The 17,279-nt window shown below is 49.7% G+C and overlaps 2 protein-coding genes, 1 long non-coding RNA gene and 1 pseudogene across 3 annotated transcripts; 2 read left to right on the top strand and 2 right to left on the bottom strand.

The window, feature by feature from the left end:
* Positions 1 to 3,280: 3,280 nt before the first annotated feature.
* LOC120700445 lies at positions 3,281 to 4,462 on the top strand. The gene is made up of 2 exons (XR_005685891.1): positions 3,281 to 3,686; positions 3,858 to 4,462. It is a non-coding gene; the product is annotated as an uncharacterized LOC120700445 (long non-coding RNA).
* Positions 4,463 to 5,577: 1,115 nt separating this feature from the next.
* Positions 5,578 to 7,955, bottom strand: LOC120700443 (protein ANTAGONIST OF LIKE HETEROCHROMATIN PROTEIN 1-like). The gene has a single exon (XM_039984690.1). It carries the CDS (start codon positions 7,582 to 7,584, stop codon positions 6,250 to 6,252), a length of 1,335 nt encoding a protein of 444 aa, XP_039840624.1. The 5' UTR covers positions 7,585 to 7,955; the 3' UTR covers positions 5,578 to 6,249.
* A 1,859-nt stretch (positions 7,956 to 9,814) lies between these two features.
* LOC120700442 lies at positions 9,815 to 13,248 on the bottom strand (annotated as a pseudogene).
* A 2,337-nt stretch (positions 13,249 to 15,585) lies between these two features.
* LOC120700614 (uncharacterized protein DKFZp434B061-like) lies at positions 15,586 to 16,140 on the top strand. Its single transcript, XM_039984862.1, has one exon. The coding sequence runs from the start codon at positions 15,586 to 15,588 to the stop codon at positions 16,138 to 16,140; it is 555 nt and encodes a 184-aa protein (XP_039840796.1).
* The last annotated feature ends 1,139 nt before the right edge of the window (positions 16,141 to 17,279 follow it).

Genomic DNA, 17,279 nt, shown 5'->3' with positions numbered 1-17,279 from the left:
TTCAGGATTGCTTGATAACACCGGAAGACAAGGTTTTTTGCAGATGCAAGAAGCCACAGCTTCTTCACTTACCATGCTCCCATGTCATTGCGGCATGTTCAGAATCTGGGTTGGATCCTGGGGTTTTTGTTTCAGAATATTACAGAAAAAAACCGCTGTGCACACTTGGGGCCATGAGATATATGGCATAGGTAGTTTGGGATCATTCACTACACCAAATATCTCTCCAATGTACATTCCCAATCCAGATGCTAGTAGAGGGGTAGGTCGACGGCAGACACTTCGTATCCGTAACGGAATGGATGAGTCTGCGGCAGGAAAGAAGAAAAAACGATGCAACCTGTGTGGAGCAGATGGTCACACTTACAAGAAATGCCCTAAAATGCAAGAAGATAATGCTGGTGCTGAGGTTGGACCTTCTGGAAATCCCACCGATGGATTGCCTCCGGATTTTGGAGCCCGTCGCGTCTAGATTTTGTTATGTGTGCATATGTATTTGAACTAGATGTATGTATATGTATTCCGACCTGTATGTGATAATTACATTTCGTTATGTATGGATATGTATTTGTACCAGATTGTAGCATGTAATATTACGAAGGTATTTGTGTAGTAAGATTTCTTGGTTGCAGTTCTAAATGTGTAGGTTAGTTCAATTAGATTGCTCACTGAATGTAGTGTAATGAAAATAGAAGTGTAGTTACGAATCATAAATTTTCGGTTTGCAATACAGTTTTGTAAACAATGCTACGATTACAAAACAGAGGGCTAAGGTGTTCGTACTACTAGGTACTTGGACAATGAAAAGCATGGCATGTGCTACACGATAATCTCGTGTTGTGAGTAAACCTAACATGCCTTAGGAAATGTAAAATGCCGGGATTACATGGTGGTGCTTTACTGAGTGCACCGGTGATATTTTTCCTTTCTAATAGCTTCAGACCCTGCTTCCTTAGCACGGCGGGCCTTCTCTCGCTTCCTCTCCCTATCAGCTTCACGTTCCTCTGCCTTCTGACGTTCCACTTCTGCAATTCTCTTCTGAATCTCTTTCTGGTTTTTCTTGCGCTTTTCCTCCATCTGTTCTTCATGCAGCATTCGTTGCCACTTTTGTGCAGCCTACCTTGCTTGACGCTCCACGTGGTCCTTATCCTGCTGAGATTGCTCGGTGTCTAACCACTGCACGAAATCACATAGAGGCGGTGGAGTCTTTCCCCAAATCATGTTAGAAGTCATTACTAGATCTGAAATTGACAAACTCTGATAGTGTTTTGTAGTACCTTTGCTCGGTCCTTACCATAATGTTTGGGCGGGTCGTACTCGTAATTCTCGCACATGAAGAACCTCTTGCCAAAGTCGTCCCCCAAAACCCTTGATTTCATTAGTTTGCACAAGGATCCGCAAAAACACATAGGCACCTAGACTCATTGGGGGACTGTTTCTGTCACCTTACTCCATGGAATGTAGGTGGATCCTGAGGATACCATGGTGTTGAGCCCTGGCAATCACAAGTGAGCAATCAGATTGCTAATATACTATATCAACACTAATCATTATCAGTAATTACACCTAAATGTACCACTAATCACTCCTAATAATAATTAAACTGATTGCTAAACTACTGTTTCAACAAAATACTTTCTACAATTTTCTATCCTTTTCTAAATTTTTTTAATATTATCTTCCAATTTTTAAGACTTTCTAATACTTCTCTAACAATTTTCTAGTACTTTCTAATACTTAATCTAACACTAAATGTACTGTATCAACGCTAATCATTACAAGTAACTGCACATAAATGTATCACTAATCACTCCTAACAATAAATAAATTGATTGCTAATCTACCGTTTCAACAAAAATAATTACAACATAATTTATTTGTAAAGCGTAGAAGAATTTTGGTTACCTGCAGTCGCCGGCTGAAAAATCTGGTAGGGCTTCGCCTCTCTCCCTCCCTTCCTCTTTTTTCTTGGTTTCTGGAATTTTAGTGATGCAAATAAGGGGTGGGGGACCAACCAACCCTTATATAAGGGTGGGAGAGCCGGGCGGCCAGGGCCGGCCTTCCCGCTGCCGGGCGACCGGCCCCCAGGAACCTGCGCACAATTTTCTCCGCAAATTTTTTTTAGAAATGCCCCTGCCGACGGGCTTTCATGTTTCGGAATTTGGAATTTCCAGTATTTGAATCTTTTTCTTTCTGAAGCTAGAGTTGCCAGTCATTGATGCATCTCAAGTTGTCGGCCCAATCCAAGGTGTCAGATGGAGGAGAGAAGAGGAAGGGGACGCCGACGTGCGCATACGCTCGCCGGAGGAGGAAATAGGGGAGGGATGGAAGGAGAGCGTGCTGCGTGCAACAGGTTCCCTCGCTCTCCCGTCGTCTCCCCGTCACATTTTCGTGCCCCTCGACGGACGGACGGACGGACGGACGGCGATCGCCGCCCAGAAAACGCCATGGATAGGAAAATTCGGTTCCATTCCCTATCCATGGCGCCGCGTGCGTTTCCGCATCCAATCATCGTGAGGCATCCATCCGGCCGGCTAGATTTTTGCCTCTCCTGTCCAGGCCCAGAGATCTGAGACCAGGTGTTACTGGGCAGGTGACCGTCTGCAGTTTCCTGCTGCAGAGTCTCACCGCGACAGCCAACGTCTCCAATTGTACGAGCGATTCAGGGGGTGTGTGCGATTCGAGACTTTGATTTAAGTGCTAATATCCAAAATACTAAAATCTAGTATTAATCCATCTAAACGGAAGTGCTAGTGAGGTAACTAAATTTTAGTCAAATCTTAAAACTTTAGTAAGAATATAAATACTAATAGTAGTATATGCTAAATTTTAATCCTCAACTTTAGCATATCCAAACAGATGCTCGTTCCTTGAATTCCCGAAGCAGTAATGCCGTCGTCCATGAGCAGACGATGCACATCATTAGATCAAAGTCGGTGGCTGCTAAGATTTGCGGATCGCTTCTTTTCTTGCCCCGTGATTTGCATGCATCTTTTCCCCAGCCAGAAAATGACACCGAGTCACCGACCCTAAAAGAAAAGAAAATGAGGGCTTGATGTACCTTGCGCTGAAGGCGCTTCTTAGTTTCACGATTAATCATTTTTTTTCTTAAAAAAGAGTAAAGTTCATGGCCAGTCACAAGTCACTCTAATCTTAAATTGTAGGTTTGGCTCCCTAAGAGCATCTCCAAGAGTTCTTTTATCCTAGGCTAAAAAAAAAGAAAACTGGAAGAAAAATCTCTATCCAACAGCTATCGTAAACAAGTGGTTATCTATCCAGATTATGTATCCTTGCCCCTCCCCTTGGTTTTTTTGCAAAGCCCCGAGCGCTAGGCATCTGCGCTCGCTCGCCCCCGCCCCCATCGTTCCCGCATTCTCGCCCCTCCTTCCCGCCTCCCCGCTCCTCCTTCCCACCTCCTCGCCGGCCAGTTCGCGCGCGCACACTAGTTTCTCCACCAAATCGTCGCCAACGAGTCTGGTAGATGCACCAAATCGGTGCTCCTCGATCCAGCGTCGGTGTCGCCGGACTCGCCATGTCCCGGCCACCGCATCCTCGAGCGGCGCCAGCCGCCGACTTCGGCCACGATGCTGCGTGGTTAGATCCGGGCCGGCTGGTCCCGCAAGGATTTGATGATCTAGAGTCCATTCATAGTGACGGAACGGAGTTCGGCGACGTCCTGAGCAATGGTAAGATTCAATTTCTGGTTGAATGGTTCACGGAGACAAGGAATTGATGATGCTAGGTTCTCTGAGATGAGGACTTGTTGATGTTCCTGGTTAACGAATTTGTGATGACAGATATTGAACTTTATGCTAGCTTGTACACGCACAAACATACTAGCTTGCCTGAGTGTGCAGGATCGATGGAGGGCGGCGGCAGTGGCGTCAAATATCAGCGGCGCGTGGAGGCGGAAGGAGAACAACCCGATGCAAATTGATGACGTGGACCCAATTTTGAATATAGCTACCACGTTTTAGCTAGTCTCTTGGACTATCCCTATAGAATTATGTAGTTTCCTACTTTTACAAAAGGGCACAATCTCCATATTTAGATAACAAAATACAAGAGCTCTTGGAGATGCTTAAACATAGCCTAGGATATCATTTAGATCCCTTTATTTTTATAAAATACAAAAAATCTAGCTCTCTAAACTTAGCTTTGGGTTATTGAAGGAGTTAGCCACTTTGATAATATGGTTAACTCTGATATTCCATTACCCTTTATTCCATTATCAAAATGGATTCCTTGGATCCAATGAACAAAGTAAAAAGCAGTAATATAAGAAGAGGAAATAGCATAGTATTTCCCGTTTCATGAGGATAGACAAAAGTGTTTTTAGCCTCAAAGGAGTGCTAAAGGATCCTAGCTTATTTATTGTATTACCAGGAATTTGGAGTCTATTTTTGGAAAAAAAAAACTCCACCCTTCATTGTTGATAAAACAAAATCCCTATTGACTCTTTTGGATGGGCCTTTTCCCCCTAAGGATATTGAATACAACGAACACCTAGATTCTTGTACTATCAAAATACAGTGATAAAATTTATTTTTTATTGATATATTTAATTATACTCGAATAAAATAAATTTAGCTCAACGCGAACAAAAAGAAGATTGTTCAACGTGACTCCGGAGGCAATATCTTAGCTTGTTAGTTCTATATGACAACCATATTTTGTTCTTAGAAGATTGTTCAAACTTAAAAACTTGTAGCTGCACATAGCAAACTAGAAAAGTAGAATAAGGGCTTATGATGAACAGCATGAATGATCAAATGAAGGCACTGAAAGTAGTGTCATGCTTGATTGCACAATACTTGATCCTATTATATTTTATTGGTGGGATGTAATTGCATTTAAGAGTATAGGGACCTAGATAACGCCCGAAGCTAAGTTTAGAGGTTTAGATTCGCATTTTGAGATTTTACGGATCTAAATGACATCTGGGCTAAGTTAGGGAGCAAAATCTACAATTTAAAAGTAGAGGAACCTAAGTGACACAGTCAAATAAGTTTAAAAACCGGCCATGCACTCTACTCTTTAAAAAATACCTTTTAAAAACCGGCCATGCACTCTACTTGCGCTGAATTTATCTATCAAAATTTCTCATGGGCTCACCGTGAACGACACAGAACCTGAACACTAGCTAGCCTCCCTGGATAAACTAATCGAAAGCAGCCAAGGATTTTCCAACGTCATCGACTCGGAAAAAACAGTACAGTACAGATCAGATTCAGGGAATGTCAAACAATTCACACCCAGTCGTGCACGGGAATGGGATGAAATGCTCCAACTCTCCAACCCCAAGGCCGTGTTTAGATCTTTACAGGTTTTTGCAAAAAAACCGTAAACGCATTAAAGTGAAACAGAATCTTGCTAATTTGAAGTACTAAATGAAGTCTATTTACAAAACTTTTTGTATGGATGGGCTGTAAATCGCGAGACGATTCTAATGAGCCTACTTAATCCATGATTTGCAACAGTGATACTACAGTAACCATCCGCTAATTATTGAGTAAACATGGATTAATTAGCATCATTAGATTCGTCTCGCGATTTACAACCCATCTATGCAAAAAGTTTTGCAAATAGACTTCATTTAGTAGTTCAAATGCCCTCTTTACATCTTTACACAATTTTGCAAAATAAACTAAACACCCCCCAAGTCATGCCACCATGAAACCCTTTTACATCGCACGCACCTAGAAATTCAAGCCTGGCCTCTCCAACCCCAAGTCAAACAACTGAACAGAGCACGCCCAATTTCTCCAGCCAAGCCCATCATATATGTATATCCTATTACTAATACAGTAATACTGACACAAAGATTCTTTTTTTTTCTCTTTGACACTAAGAAATTCAAGAGCTTTCACATGACGGGACGCAGTGACATTTTCTATTTCCTTTTCCCTTTGATGAGGAACTCAGTCTTTTCACATATTGCGATATCATAAGCAAAAGAAAACACATGTGTTTCTTCTTCTTGCACTTGGATAGATATGTACTTCGTACTAAACTAATCCTGTCAAAAAACCAACCCACGGTTTAATCTCTGCGTGTGTTCTATGAGGATGATCTCCCTAAATTATAAAGAATCAATTCCATCGATGATTCCAATGAAAATGGCCAGGAACAACAATAGGTAAGGAACCGAAGTGAGGATCCATCGAACCGTCAGCGACCGACGATGCAGGGACGAATGCTCGCAGTCGCAGTGACGCCGCACCGATCAATCAATGAATCCGGCCGGATTCAGAAGAATTTGGTGCCGGCGAGGCCACTGTGCAGGAGGTTGTGCGCGATGTCGTCCCTGGCCTTGCTGGCTCTGTCCGAGCGCACGGGGTTCTCCGGCACCGTCTCGTCGTCGGCGAGGTCGCAGCGGAGGGCCGGGTCCATCTCCTCCCCGCGGGACTCGCAGATGTTGTGCAGCACGCAGCAGGCGCCCAGCACCACGGGGAGGTCCTGCAGCTTCACCTCGGTGCGCTTCTGCAGGCACGCCCACCGCCCCTTGAGCCGCGCGAAGGCGTCGACGGCGACGCGCCGGAGCTCCGCGACCTTCTCGTTGAAGGCGTGCTGCGCCCACGTCAGGTTCGGCTGCGCGTAGGGGGCGAGCACCCAGTCCGTGAGCGGGTAGCTGGCGCCGCCGACCACCCAGGACCCGGCCATCATGCCGGCGGCGGCGCGCTGCTGCAGCGCGGAGCGGTCCAGCACCTGGTCGTCGGGCATGGAGCCCGGCCAGCCGATGCAGACGTCGGTGAAGGCGCCGTCGGGGCCGACGACCCCCTGCAGGGTGATGGAGTAGGAGGTCTTGTGGTTGCGCTCCGTGTGGCGGCGGTTGAAGTAGGCGGCGACCGAGACCTTGGGCGCGATGATGGGGATGTGGGTGGTGTAGATGGCGCCGACGACGCCGGGGATCCCCGAGTCGGCCTGAAATCGGGCCTTGAAGCCGTCGGCGGCGGCGGCGTCGGGCCAGCGGAGGAAGCGCGGCATGAGGAGGTTGCGGATGGCGGCGCAGACCTCGAGGACGAGCTTGTGGCAGGTGGAGATGCCGAGGCCGAAGCGCTTGGAGACGAGGCGGAGCGGCTCCCCCGTGGCGAGGCGCCAGACGCAGACGGCGACCCGCTGGCGGACGGGGATGGCGGCGCGGAGCGCGGTGTCCTCCTTGGCCACGGCGGCGCCCAGCGCGTCGCAGAGCACGGCGAAGGTGGCGCGGCCCATGCGGAAGGCGGCGCGGAAGTCGGCCTCCGGGTAGTCGGCGCTGCTGCACTGCTCCCACCAGGCGCGCGACCGGTCCTTGACCCACAGCCGGCGCTGCTGGTGCGGGCTCTGGCCGCTGGGCGCCGCGGCCTGCGCCGCAGACCCTCCTCCTCCGGTGACTTCCTCTTCCTCCTCCTCCTCCTCGTCCCCCTGCCCGTGCCGGTCGGAGTGGCGCCCGTTGAGCTGGAAGAGGGGTAGCTCGAGGCGCGGGGCGTCGTTGACGTCCAGCGAGGTGAGGACGCTGGTGGCGGACCTCTTGTTGGCGCTCCCATCGGCGGCGTCCTCCTCGTCGGCCCCGCGCTTCCTGCGGCGATTCGCCGTCTTGGGCATCGCCTCCTGCTGCTGTGCTACCCTGGATTGGATTGGGGATTCGGGCTAGGAAGCGGAAGCGGTCGTCGGGGTCGGCAGGTAACAGGTATGGTGTGGTCAGTAGCAGGCGGGGAGTTGGAGAGAAGAGGACCGGACCCTGCCTCCGCCTAGGGTCGGAGCGGGTTGGGTTAGGTGGGTGTGAGCGCGCCCCAGCAGGAGCCGGAGGAGGAAGAAGAGGAGCAGGAGCAGGAGCACGGGGACGTCGCTGTCGGTCGGAACGAGACTAGTGTGGAAGAGGATGGTTTCTGGTTTTGGAGCGTGCGACGGCGACGGCGGCGGCGATCGAGAGAGTGGGGGGTGGGTGTAAACGCCCGCCAGCCGCGGCGGCGCCGAGACACGACGACGGCTGGGCCAGTGTTTTCCTTACAGATCGTAACCGCCGGTTACCGCCGATTTTTACCGATACCGCTACTAGACGGCAACCCATACCGGCGGTAAATTTCGAAAAATTTCGCCCGAATTTAAAATTTTCAAAAATATTTGAAATAAAAAAGAAAAAATATGGTAAGAAAGTAGAGATGACATACATCATTCTAATATAGAACATGTTCAAATATTTGACTATTTGGGCACTCAAAAAAATAAAAAAACTTTCGGACCGGTAATCCCGAGCGGTATTCGGCGTTTTCCGAGCGGAAATCGGCGCGTTTGGACCGGAAACCACTGCATTGTGAGTATTTCTTGATTTTACATTGATTTTTAGATGTTTGTTGTGTAGCTATATTCAAAAACATGTGTTCATATTAGCTATATGGATCCATTTGTTCATGGTAGTTTGATGTTAATTTGTTCATTTTAGCTATATGTATATATGTGTGTTCATATTTCAAATATGTACATATATTTTCATTTGTTCATTTGTTCATTTGGACCGGAAACCACTACTATGTATTATATATATTGACATTGATGGTTTGTGAGGACTATGGTTGTGATGATTTGCATGGACTATTGTTGTGATGATCTATATGGACTTTGGATGTGAATTTCTATTTTTATGGATATGAACTTCTATTCTATGTATGTGTAAATGTTATATAATTATTTGATATATACCATCAGTAATGATATTTATAAAATTACGGTGAAATGCTGCCAAAATTTTTAATTTTCCAAAGTCATACGGTGTTTACCGGTTAAAAACGACGGTTACCGGTCGGTAAACATCGATTACCGGTCGGTAAACAACGGTTACCGGTTTTTTGAATTTGAATTGTCATTTCGAGCGGTTTCTAGCGGTTTTCGGCGATTTACCGCCGGTTTATCGATACCGCTAGTTGGCGAAAATCGCTTTACCGTCGGTAAGGTGAACCCTGCGGCTGGCTGATGGCAACGGCCTGGAATGGAGTTACTACTAGCTAGCTGCTCTCCGGAATCGTGCAATCAAAACACCCATCAAATGCTCGCCGGATTCAGAATGGCGGCTGAGCTGGTGGGAGCAGCAGAGCAGCAGCAAACCGTCGCCGAATTTCCCGAGTCAATTGCAGCCATCGCCACGCAACGCCTAGAGGGTGTGTATCTCCACGGTTTATGACCGAATTAAATTCAGCGCGCACGTCTTGCACTTTGCACCAACAAATTACTAATTTATGGCTCTCATCAATGCCCATCACCTTTGCCCTTGTAATCAAAATATGCAATCTTTGGCCATAATTTGCCACAATTTCGCGCGCCGGTTATCAGAAAACATCTTAATTGGTCCACTGGCCACTCATTTTGCGTGGCTTTCATTCGCGTACTACATGGAACAAGACAAGCGGCCTCCACGCGGCAAAGGCAGAATTTGATCCGTCTTGGTAGCTGTCATTCCAAGGGCCGGTAGCTAGCGGTCACTCTCCAAAATGCAACTACTACCGTACAAGATAGAGTAATATATATGAATGGTCATTATGTTTATACAGTATTTGTTAGTGTGTTTCAATCTGATCATCACAACTAGAAATTTGGAAACCGCGATCACTAAACTCACCCGACTACGGTAATAAAAGTCATTCGCTCAAAATGGTCAATCCATACCCCAGATCAAGTGTCACCCTCGTAGAAATCAAATCAATAGACTTTGAAGTTGAGATAGTTTATTTGGTCATTGCCACGATGGATTGAGTTAGTTTATTTGGTCATTGCCACGATGGATTGAGCCTACTTACGTGGAATAACTACTCATCACATGTTGAAAAAAAGGGACCTCTGGTGATGCGAACCTTGTTACAACTTTGATGGTGCAACGTGTACTGTTTTCAAGTTGAGTGGTCCAGTTAAGAATTTGGCGCAAGTTTAATGATTTGCCATGCATTTTACTCCAGACAGTCCACGGCCACCTTATTCAGCCAGGAAGGTTTGTGAATGTTCAAGGCCGCGATTTTCCTTTATCTAAAAGATTCAGCCAGGAAGGTAGTTGTCCAACCAAAGCTGAGCCCTGAACGCAAATCTTTGCCCTCGGTCTTCCTGACTCCCGAGTATAGATACTTGCAATACGGAAAGGATAGGACCATGGCAGCATTGAAGCTTGACGCGATATTTCATCTGCTGTTGAGGAACATAGCCCCACAAGCTACTACCATAATGGCAGCACGCACTCCCTGCGCACATCAGACAGTAGAAATGAGTTCTTTCAGCTGACAGACTTCCCAGCAAGACTTCACTTGCCTGATTTATCAACCGCCCATTCAGCATAGGGAAACCGCCACTTCGAGTTTGAGCAGAAGCAGTCGATTCATCACCACTTGTGATCCGCTTCACAAATTTGGCACAAAAATTAGCGGCAAAGCTCCAAGCAGTAAAAGCACCAGCACGCATAAGCAAAACCATTACTTACACTACCTCTCGGGTTTCGTCAGTGTGTTTCATGTGCGCGTGTGACTTCCAGTATTCAAGGTCAAGGAGGTCTTTCAGCTGTTTGCCCGCAGTAGTCACACAAATATGTGGGTGCATCGTGGTGCTTGATGTCGCAACCAAATAGTTCAACGAGTGCTCAACATAGTCTCTTGAATGCATCTGCTCCAGCGAATAGGAGGGGCCAATGGAGCGCCGATACTTTGCCTGGGATCTCCTCTTAGTTCTGTTCAGCTCATTTTCGCTCAGCTTCTGCTTGCTTGCTCTGTCACCGCTACTGGACCTACGGCTCCTTCTTTCATTTGGATTTGGCATCCCAATTTGTCCAAGTGCACTAGATTTTTTATGGTGGAACAAAACTGTCTTTCCTGACCTGTAATTTGAACCTTGCCTGCCTGCGTACTACTGATGCTTGAAACGGTCGGTGATGCATCAATATCTGAAACCAAACTCTGCAGGCACAGGGAAGACAGACGCACGTAGTTACACTAATCCAGACAACAGATGCCATGCTCTTGATAAATGGAAGTTGTTTCTTTTGCAATATTTGGATTTTAGGGGGGGGGGGGTGTTCCCTGTGGAGAGGTGCCTTCGAAGGCGCTTACCATCTTCTTCACTGAACTACTTGATTTGCTCTCTGGTTTATCATTTCCTATCTTGGAGCCACAGGGATCTTCAAACCTTGAAGTATTTCTAACACCCCTTTGCAGCAACAAGTTTTTTGAGGCCTTCATCCGCGGATACACATTTATTCCAGAGACACACAGCCCTCTCTTGCAAATCATCCAGGGAAACACTCTTCCGAAGCTTAGGTCGTCCATCTCCTTTACTTTGAATGTTGGAGATCTTCTCCATGAGCCGTTTAGACAATGGGCTGTCTGACAAAAAAAATCAAAGTAATCTATATGAATTAGGAAACAGAATTCCCAAATACTCTTCATATCAACTACAGACTTGATTAGTAATTAAGTTTTACATTCCAGTAATGTGAAGGCTAAAGCATGTGCTAAATTCCTGAGTGTTCAAGAAAAAAAGGACATGTGCTAACATATGATGGATCATATGCAAACAACTAAATGCCTAAACCGGTAAGTTTCTAATTGAATCCACAACGACACCACTGATATGCAGACAACTACTTCTTGAAGCTCTGTATGACATCGAAGGGAATGTAAAGGAATACTAACAGATGTATCTCATATTATTAGCCTATTTGGAGACAAAGGAACATCATGACACCAGAAGTAGTATGATTAGCCAGAATCATATCAAAGCGTGTGATTTGTGCATCAGATCAACTGCTTGCTTGCAATTAAAAAAAAATACATGAGACAAAACCTGAAAAAGTATAGTATGTAACTAGTGCACCTGGAAAATTGAGTTCATAGCCATCTCCAAGTAGTTCCTGCTGTTTCCTTTTCATTGCAGAGTTTCTCTAAATAGAAAGAAATAATACAAACACAATTTATATGCATACTCTAATAATATTATTGAAGCTATTGAGAAATTTGCCCATGGAGTTTTAACAAAGGCATCCTAAATGAGGTCTTACCATTTCTTGGATCCTCTTGCGGTCATCATCGTTGAGTACGAGCTGCACCTGAAGAATTATTTTTCCTCCACTATCAAGAGTAAATACTACATCCATAGTTCCTGACTCCACGATCGCTTTTGTCTTCAGCTCTGTGGAGATTTCCAACACATATCACTTAATAGATGCTGATAAGTATAAAAAAGAACAGTGAACCAGCTAAAAACCTGATTTTGATATCAATTTTCTGTCTGCATTGTACAGCATTATTACCATACTCTCCCGAAGCGATGTAACAGGGCTGCAAGCATATATTTGGTGTGAGATAACTTAGAATTTTTCCTTTGCATGCAATTAGTCAATTTCAACAAGTATGCTGAAGTGAGAAGAGGGACAGTAAACAAGTATTTTTATACCCAGGGATGGACCTCGGACCCACATGATGAAAACTGTACTAGCTGAATATCAATCAAGGCAATACGAAATGAACTTACATAGATAAACCATCTTGTTCTATGTTTCCACTGTATTCTCTTTTGCCCATACCAACTGCATCCAAAATGAGATTTACATATAATCCAGAAAATCAGCAAATGGAAAACAGAAAAGAGGAAAGTAAGTAGTATGAGGGGATCCAAACCTTGCAAGAACAGTGGGGTGATGGCTGGTGGTTGAGTGGCTGCATAGTGAAAAGGAAAAAAGGAAAAGAAAACAAGCACAATCAGTTCTTGCTTCCAACAGAACAATACAGGCATTTTCTTCAGATCTTCAAGTATGACATAATTATGAATCATAAAGACAGAAAATTTCCTGAGATGTGGATGTTGCCAGGCATTTTTCTTGAATTCTTGCTTGGTGCTGCGTAGAAGCCCTCCAATTCTAATCTTCTTGGGCAAGAGCTGAAGACGATACACCAGGTACAGCCAGTGGATGTTGTTTGGGCCAGCTGGACTTGTGGCTGGCTGTCAGAGGCGTAGCGGCTGCGAAGGAAGTAATCGTGGGTGGGAGGAGGACGAGGCCGGCTGGCCCGGCGGCGGCGCTGCTGGACGCCGTTCGGTTGCCCGGCGTCCAGCGTGGGTGTGTGTGTGCGATGCGTGGAAGGCAGATAGAGCGGGAGAGATTGATCTCAATCTCCAGCTGGTTTATCCATTGACCACAAGTTTAGGCCTTATAGGCACATGGTAACAAACTAGGCAGCAAACCATCTAACAAGGAAACAAATCATCTCCTACAATTACTCAACCGATCGCTGGGATCCAGAGCTGGTGCGGAAGTCCCGGCCGCCTGGTGCGCGCCCCCTGGCTGCGCCCTTAGCCACGTCGCGGCCTCCTTCTCTCATACGTGACGCCGACCATAACATCTCTCCCTCTCTCGGGAAACAGCTCGTCCTCGAGCTCGAGCTGGAAGTCGGGAAAGGCCTCGCGCATGGCGTCCACGGGCTCCCAAGTCGCCTCGCTCTCGGGCAGGCCCGCCCAAAGAACAAGAACGTGCCAAGCACCACGGCGTAGTTGAGAGCACAGGACCCGTTTTGGCGCGTGGAGTAGACGTCCCTGCTGAAGAGGAGGCAGAGCCGGTGTAGATGTCGGCGGTGTACCATGGCACGGCTTGAGGACACCGACGTGGAAGACGTCGTGAATGCGGGCGCCCTCCGGAAGTTGCAGGCGGTAGGCGACGTCGCCGACGCGTTCCAGCACCTGGAAAGGCCCAGCATAGCGCGGGCCCAACTTCCCACACGCGCCGGGAGCCAAGGTCTGAGCGGGGCGGTGGAGGAGCCGCAGCCAGACCCACGAGCCGACGTCGAACGCCACGGTCGATGATGTGCGTCGTAGTAGCACTTGGCGTAGGACTGCGCCTGTAGAAGACAGTCACGGACATCGGCGAGGAAGGCATCTCGATCCAGCAAGAGAGTGTCCCCCGTGGCCGTGTGTGACGAAGACAGCTCATATGGAAGGAGGGCTGGCAGCGGCCGGCCGTAGACCACCTGGAACGGTGTCGCGCGCAAGGCAGAGTGGAAGGCCGTGTTGTAGTAGTACTCGGCCCATGGAAGCCACTCGAGCCAAGCGCGAGGACGATCTCCCGTGATGCAGCGGAGGTACATGGCGATCGCCTTGTTCTCCGCCTCGGACTGGCTATCAGTCTGGGGGTGAAACGCGGTGCTCATGCGGAGCTTGACGCCCGCCATCTTGAATAGATCGCTCCAGACGTGTCCGGTGAACACGGGATCATGATCGCTGACGATGGACTCGGGCATCCCATGTAGCCGGACAATGTCGGTGAAGAAGGCGCGACCAACGGATGACGCCGTGTAGGGGTGGCCTAGCAGAATGAAGTGAGCGTACTTCGAAAACCGATCAACCATCGTGAGAATGACGTTGTTGCCGTTGACCTTGGGAAGACCCTCCACAAAGTCCATGGCGATGTCAGCCCAAATCTGCGATGGCACGTCGAGCGGCTGGAGGAGACCGGCGGGGTGGAGCGCCTCCGTCTTGTTCCATTGACAGGTGGAGCAGGCGCGGACGAAGTCGCACACCATGGCGCGGTTGTGGTCGACGGCGAAGTCGCGGCGCAGCCTCTGCAGTGTGCGCTGCACACCCTCGTGCCCGCCGTGTGAGCGAGCTGGAGGACCTCCGGCAAGGCGCGCGAGGTGGGCGGCACGTAGACGCGGATGCCGCAGAGGATGAGGTCGGTGTCGAGCCTCCAGGGAGCACCACGGGCTGCGACGATGGAGTCGCGGAGGTGGCGGAGCCGGTCGTCCTCCTGCAGCTCGCGTCGTAGGTCGTTGTACAGCGCGAACGTCGGCCCCGAGAGCATGGCCGAGTGCGGCTCTTCTGGTTCACGGCGGGACAAAGCGTCCGCGACCGTGTTCAGGCGCGCCGGCCTATACTCGACTGCAAAATCAAATCCGAATAACTTACTGATCCACTGATGTTGAGGAACCGTCGAGAAGCGCTGATCCAGCATATATTTTAGGCCATAGTGGTCTGTGCGGACCACAAAGCGACGCCCCCATAGGTACGGCCGCCAATGTCGGACAGCCTGCACGAGCCCGATCAACTCGCGCTCATAGGCGGCCACCTTCAGATGGCGAGCGGCGAACGGCTTGCTGAAGAAGGCCAGGGGTCCGGCACCCTGGTGCAGGACGGCGCCAAACCCCATCCCCGAGGCGTCGCAGTCCACCATGAAGGGCTTGGTGTAGTCGGGAAGCTGTAGGACCGGTGCCGTGGACAGCGCAGCCTGGAGCGCTCGAAACGCCGTCGTGGCGTCGGCGGTCCACGAAAAACCCTCCTTGCGCTCAAAATCCTCCTAAAACCCTGAACCCTAATTCCCGGAATCTTTCTCTGTTCCAAACGTCCGATTTCCAACCCCCGACCCCTTTCCATGTGGCCTCGTCCGCGCGCGCACGCGACCGCTGAGCGTGGCCGACCGGCCCCGCGGTCGTCGCCGCGATCAGCGCCGGCGCGAATATCTCCCTCTCTCTCTTCTCTCTCTCTTCCCCTTTTTCTTTTTCATTTTCCATTTTCCCTTTTATTTTTCCTCTCCCTCTCTCCTTCCTCCCTCCCCTCTGCCGCTCTCCCCCGTGCGCTGCTCAGCTCGCCGCCATGCCCTGCTCCCTGCGCGCACGCCTGAGCTCGCCACGCCCGCGCGCGCACCTGCCTCGGCGCCGCCCGCGCACGCGCGCGCGCCCCCGCTCCCGGCCTCCCCTCTGGCCCGCGCACCCGCCGCGCCAAGCACCGCCGCTGCGCAAGCGCTGCTTCGCGCGCACACGCACGTGCGTGCTCCATGCGGCCGGGTCACCTGCCGCGCCGCCCGCCGGGACGCCCGCTGCCAAGCCACCTGCCGCCACTCCCCCGCCCAGGAACGTGTTGCACGCCGTGCCGCCCGCCGCTGGCGCCCTGCCCTGCCCACACGTGCCAGGCCACTGCTCCCATGTGCGGCGCCCTGCCTTCGCCGCCGGCCGCCCCTGTGCTTGCACAGCGCCGCCTGCTGCCGCTCACACCTGCCCGAAGCGTCCCGTCACCTCTGCGCCCGCCTCACCACCCGTGCGCCACTCCACGACGGCCGCAAGTAGCCGGAGCGCCACTAAAGTCACCCCGCGCCGCTCGCCGGCCGCCACCGCCGCGTTCCACCGCCCCACCGCCTTGCTCGTCCTATAAAAGGGCCCCCGCGCCGCTTCTCCACCATCACGGCCACCCCATCCTCCGCACGCCCCCTCCTCCCTAACTCCGCAGCGCCGCCACGCCGAGCTCCAGAGCCGCCGTTGCAAGCCACCGCGGAGCCGCCTCCTCGCTCCACCTCCGCCCAAGGTGAGGGGCGCAATAGATTCCCCTCGCTCTCCTCCCCGTTTCCCCCTTCTCCTTGGCTGCCATCAAGCTCCGCAGCGGCGCCACCACGGCCGCCGCCGCTCACCGCCGCCCGCTCTCGTGGCCGGGCCGCCTCGGACCACCCCGGCCCAAGCCACGGCCGGGGATCGGGTCCTCTCTCTCTCTCTCTCTATCTCTTTTCCCTCACTCCGGAGCCGCCCTCGCGCCCCGAGCCGCCGGTCTAGGCCGCCGCCGTCGTGCGCCACCCCTCCCCTGTTTCTCAGCGGGGGGAAGGAAGAAGACAGGACAAATATGCCCATACACCCTGCCTTTGTTCCCATTCAAATAAGAACCCTTCCACTCTATGGCTTATTTGCAAAATAAACCTTCCTTTTATTATATTTCAAAATAAATCCTTCCCTCATGTAAATATACTTCTAAGCAAACCCCTGACCTCTTTCAAAATAACCCGGGTAATTTCTAAAATACCAATCAAGCCCCTACCTTCTCAGAATTAATTACAAACAGGTCCCTGACTCCTTATTTGACCCCTGAACCTTTATATAACCTATTATTTCATGCGCCAAACAATCTCAGATCGACCTGAAACTTTACCACGCCGCTCATAACATAGTTTTGGCTATGCCATTAGAAAACCGCCCAAAAATATTACTTCTATCTCCATATCTTAATTGTTTCCGATTCGAGCCCAACGATAAAAGCTTTTATTTCTTTTTCTTGATTGTGTGCTTGTTTGTATACGTCGTAGATCACGGTGTGAACGAAGGAGAGCCCGTCGACGAGCAGTACTACGAGCACGTGAACGAGGACCAGTTCTGCGACCCCGAGCCCGAAGGACAACACTTCGATCAGGAACCCCCGGAAGGATTTGAAGACGGCAAGTTCAATCCCATCCTTTGATGCATGCTTTGGTCCTAGTTTTTATAAACACAACCTATTGGTTTGTTTTAGAAAATTGCATATGTTTTGAC

This window comes from Panicum virgatum, chromosome 3K (assembly GCF_016808335.1).
Source record: "Panicum virgatum strain AP13 chromosome 3K, P.virgatum_v5, whole genome shotgun sequence".
In the NCBI taxonomy this organism is placed as follows: domain Eukaryota; kingdom Viridiplantae; phylum Streptophyta; class Magnoliopsida; order Poales; family Poaceae; genus Panicum; species Panicum virgatum.
Note: the sequence above shows the minus strand (reverse complement) of the source record. Positions and strands in the feature narration are given on the sequence as shown.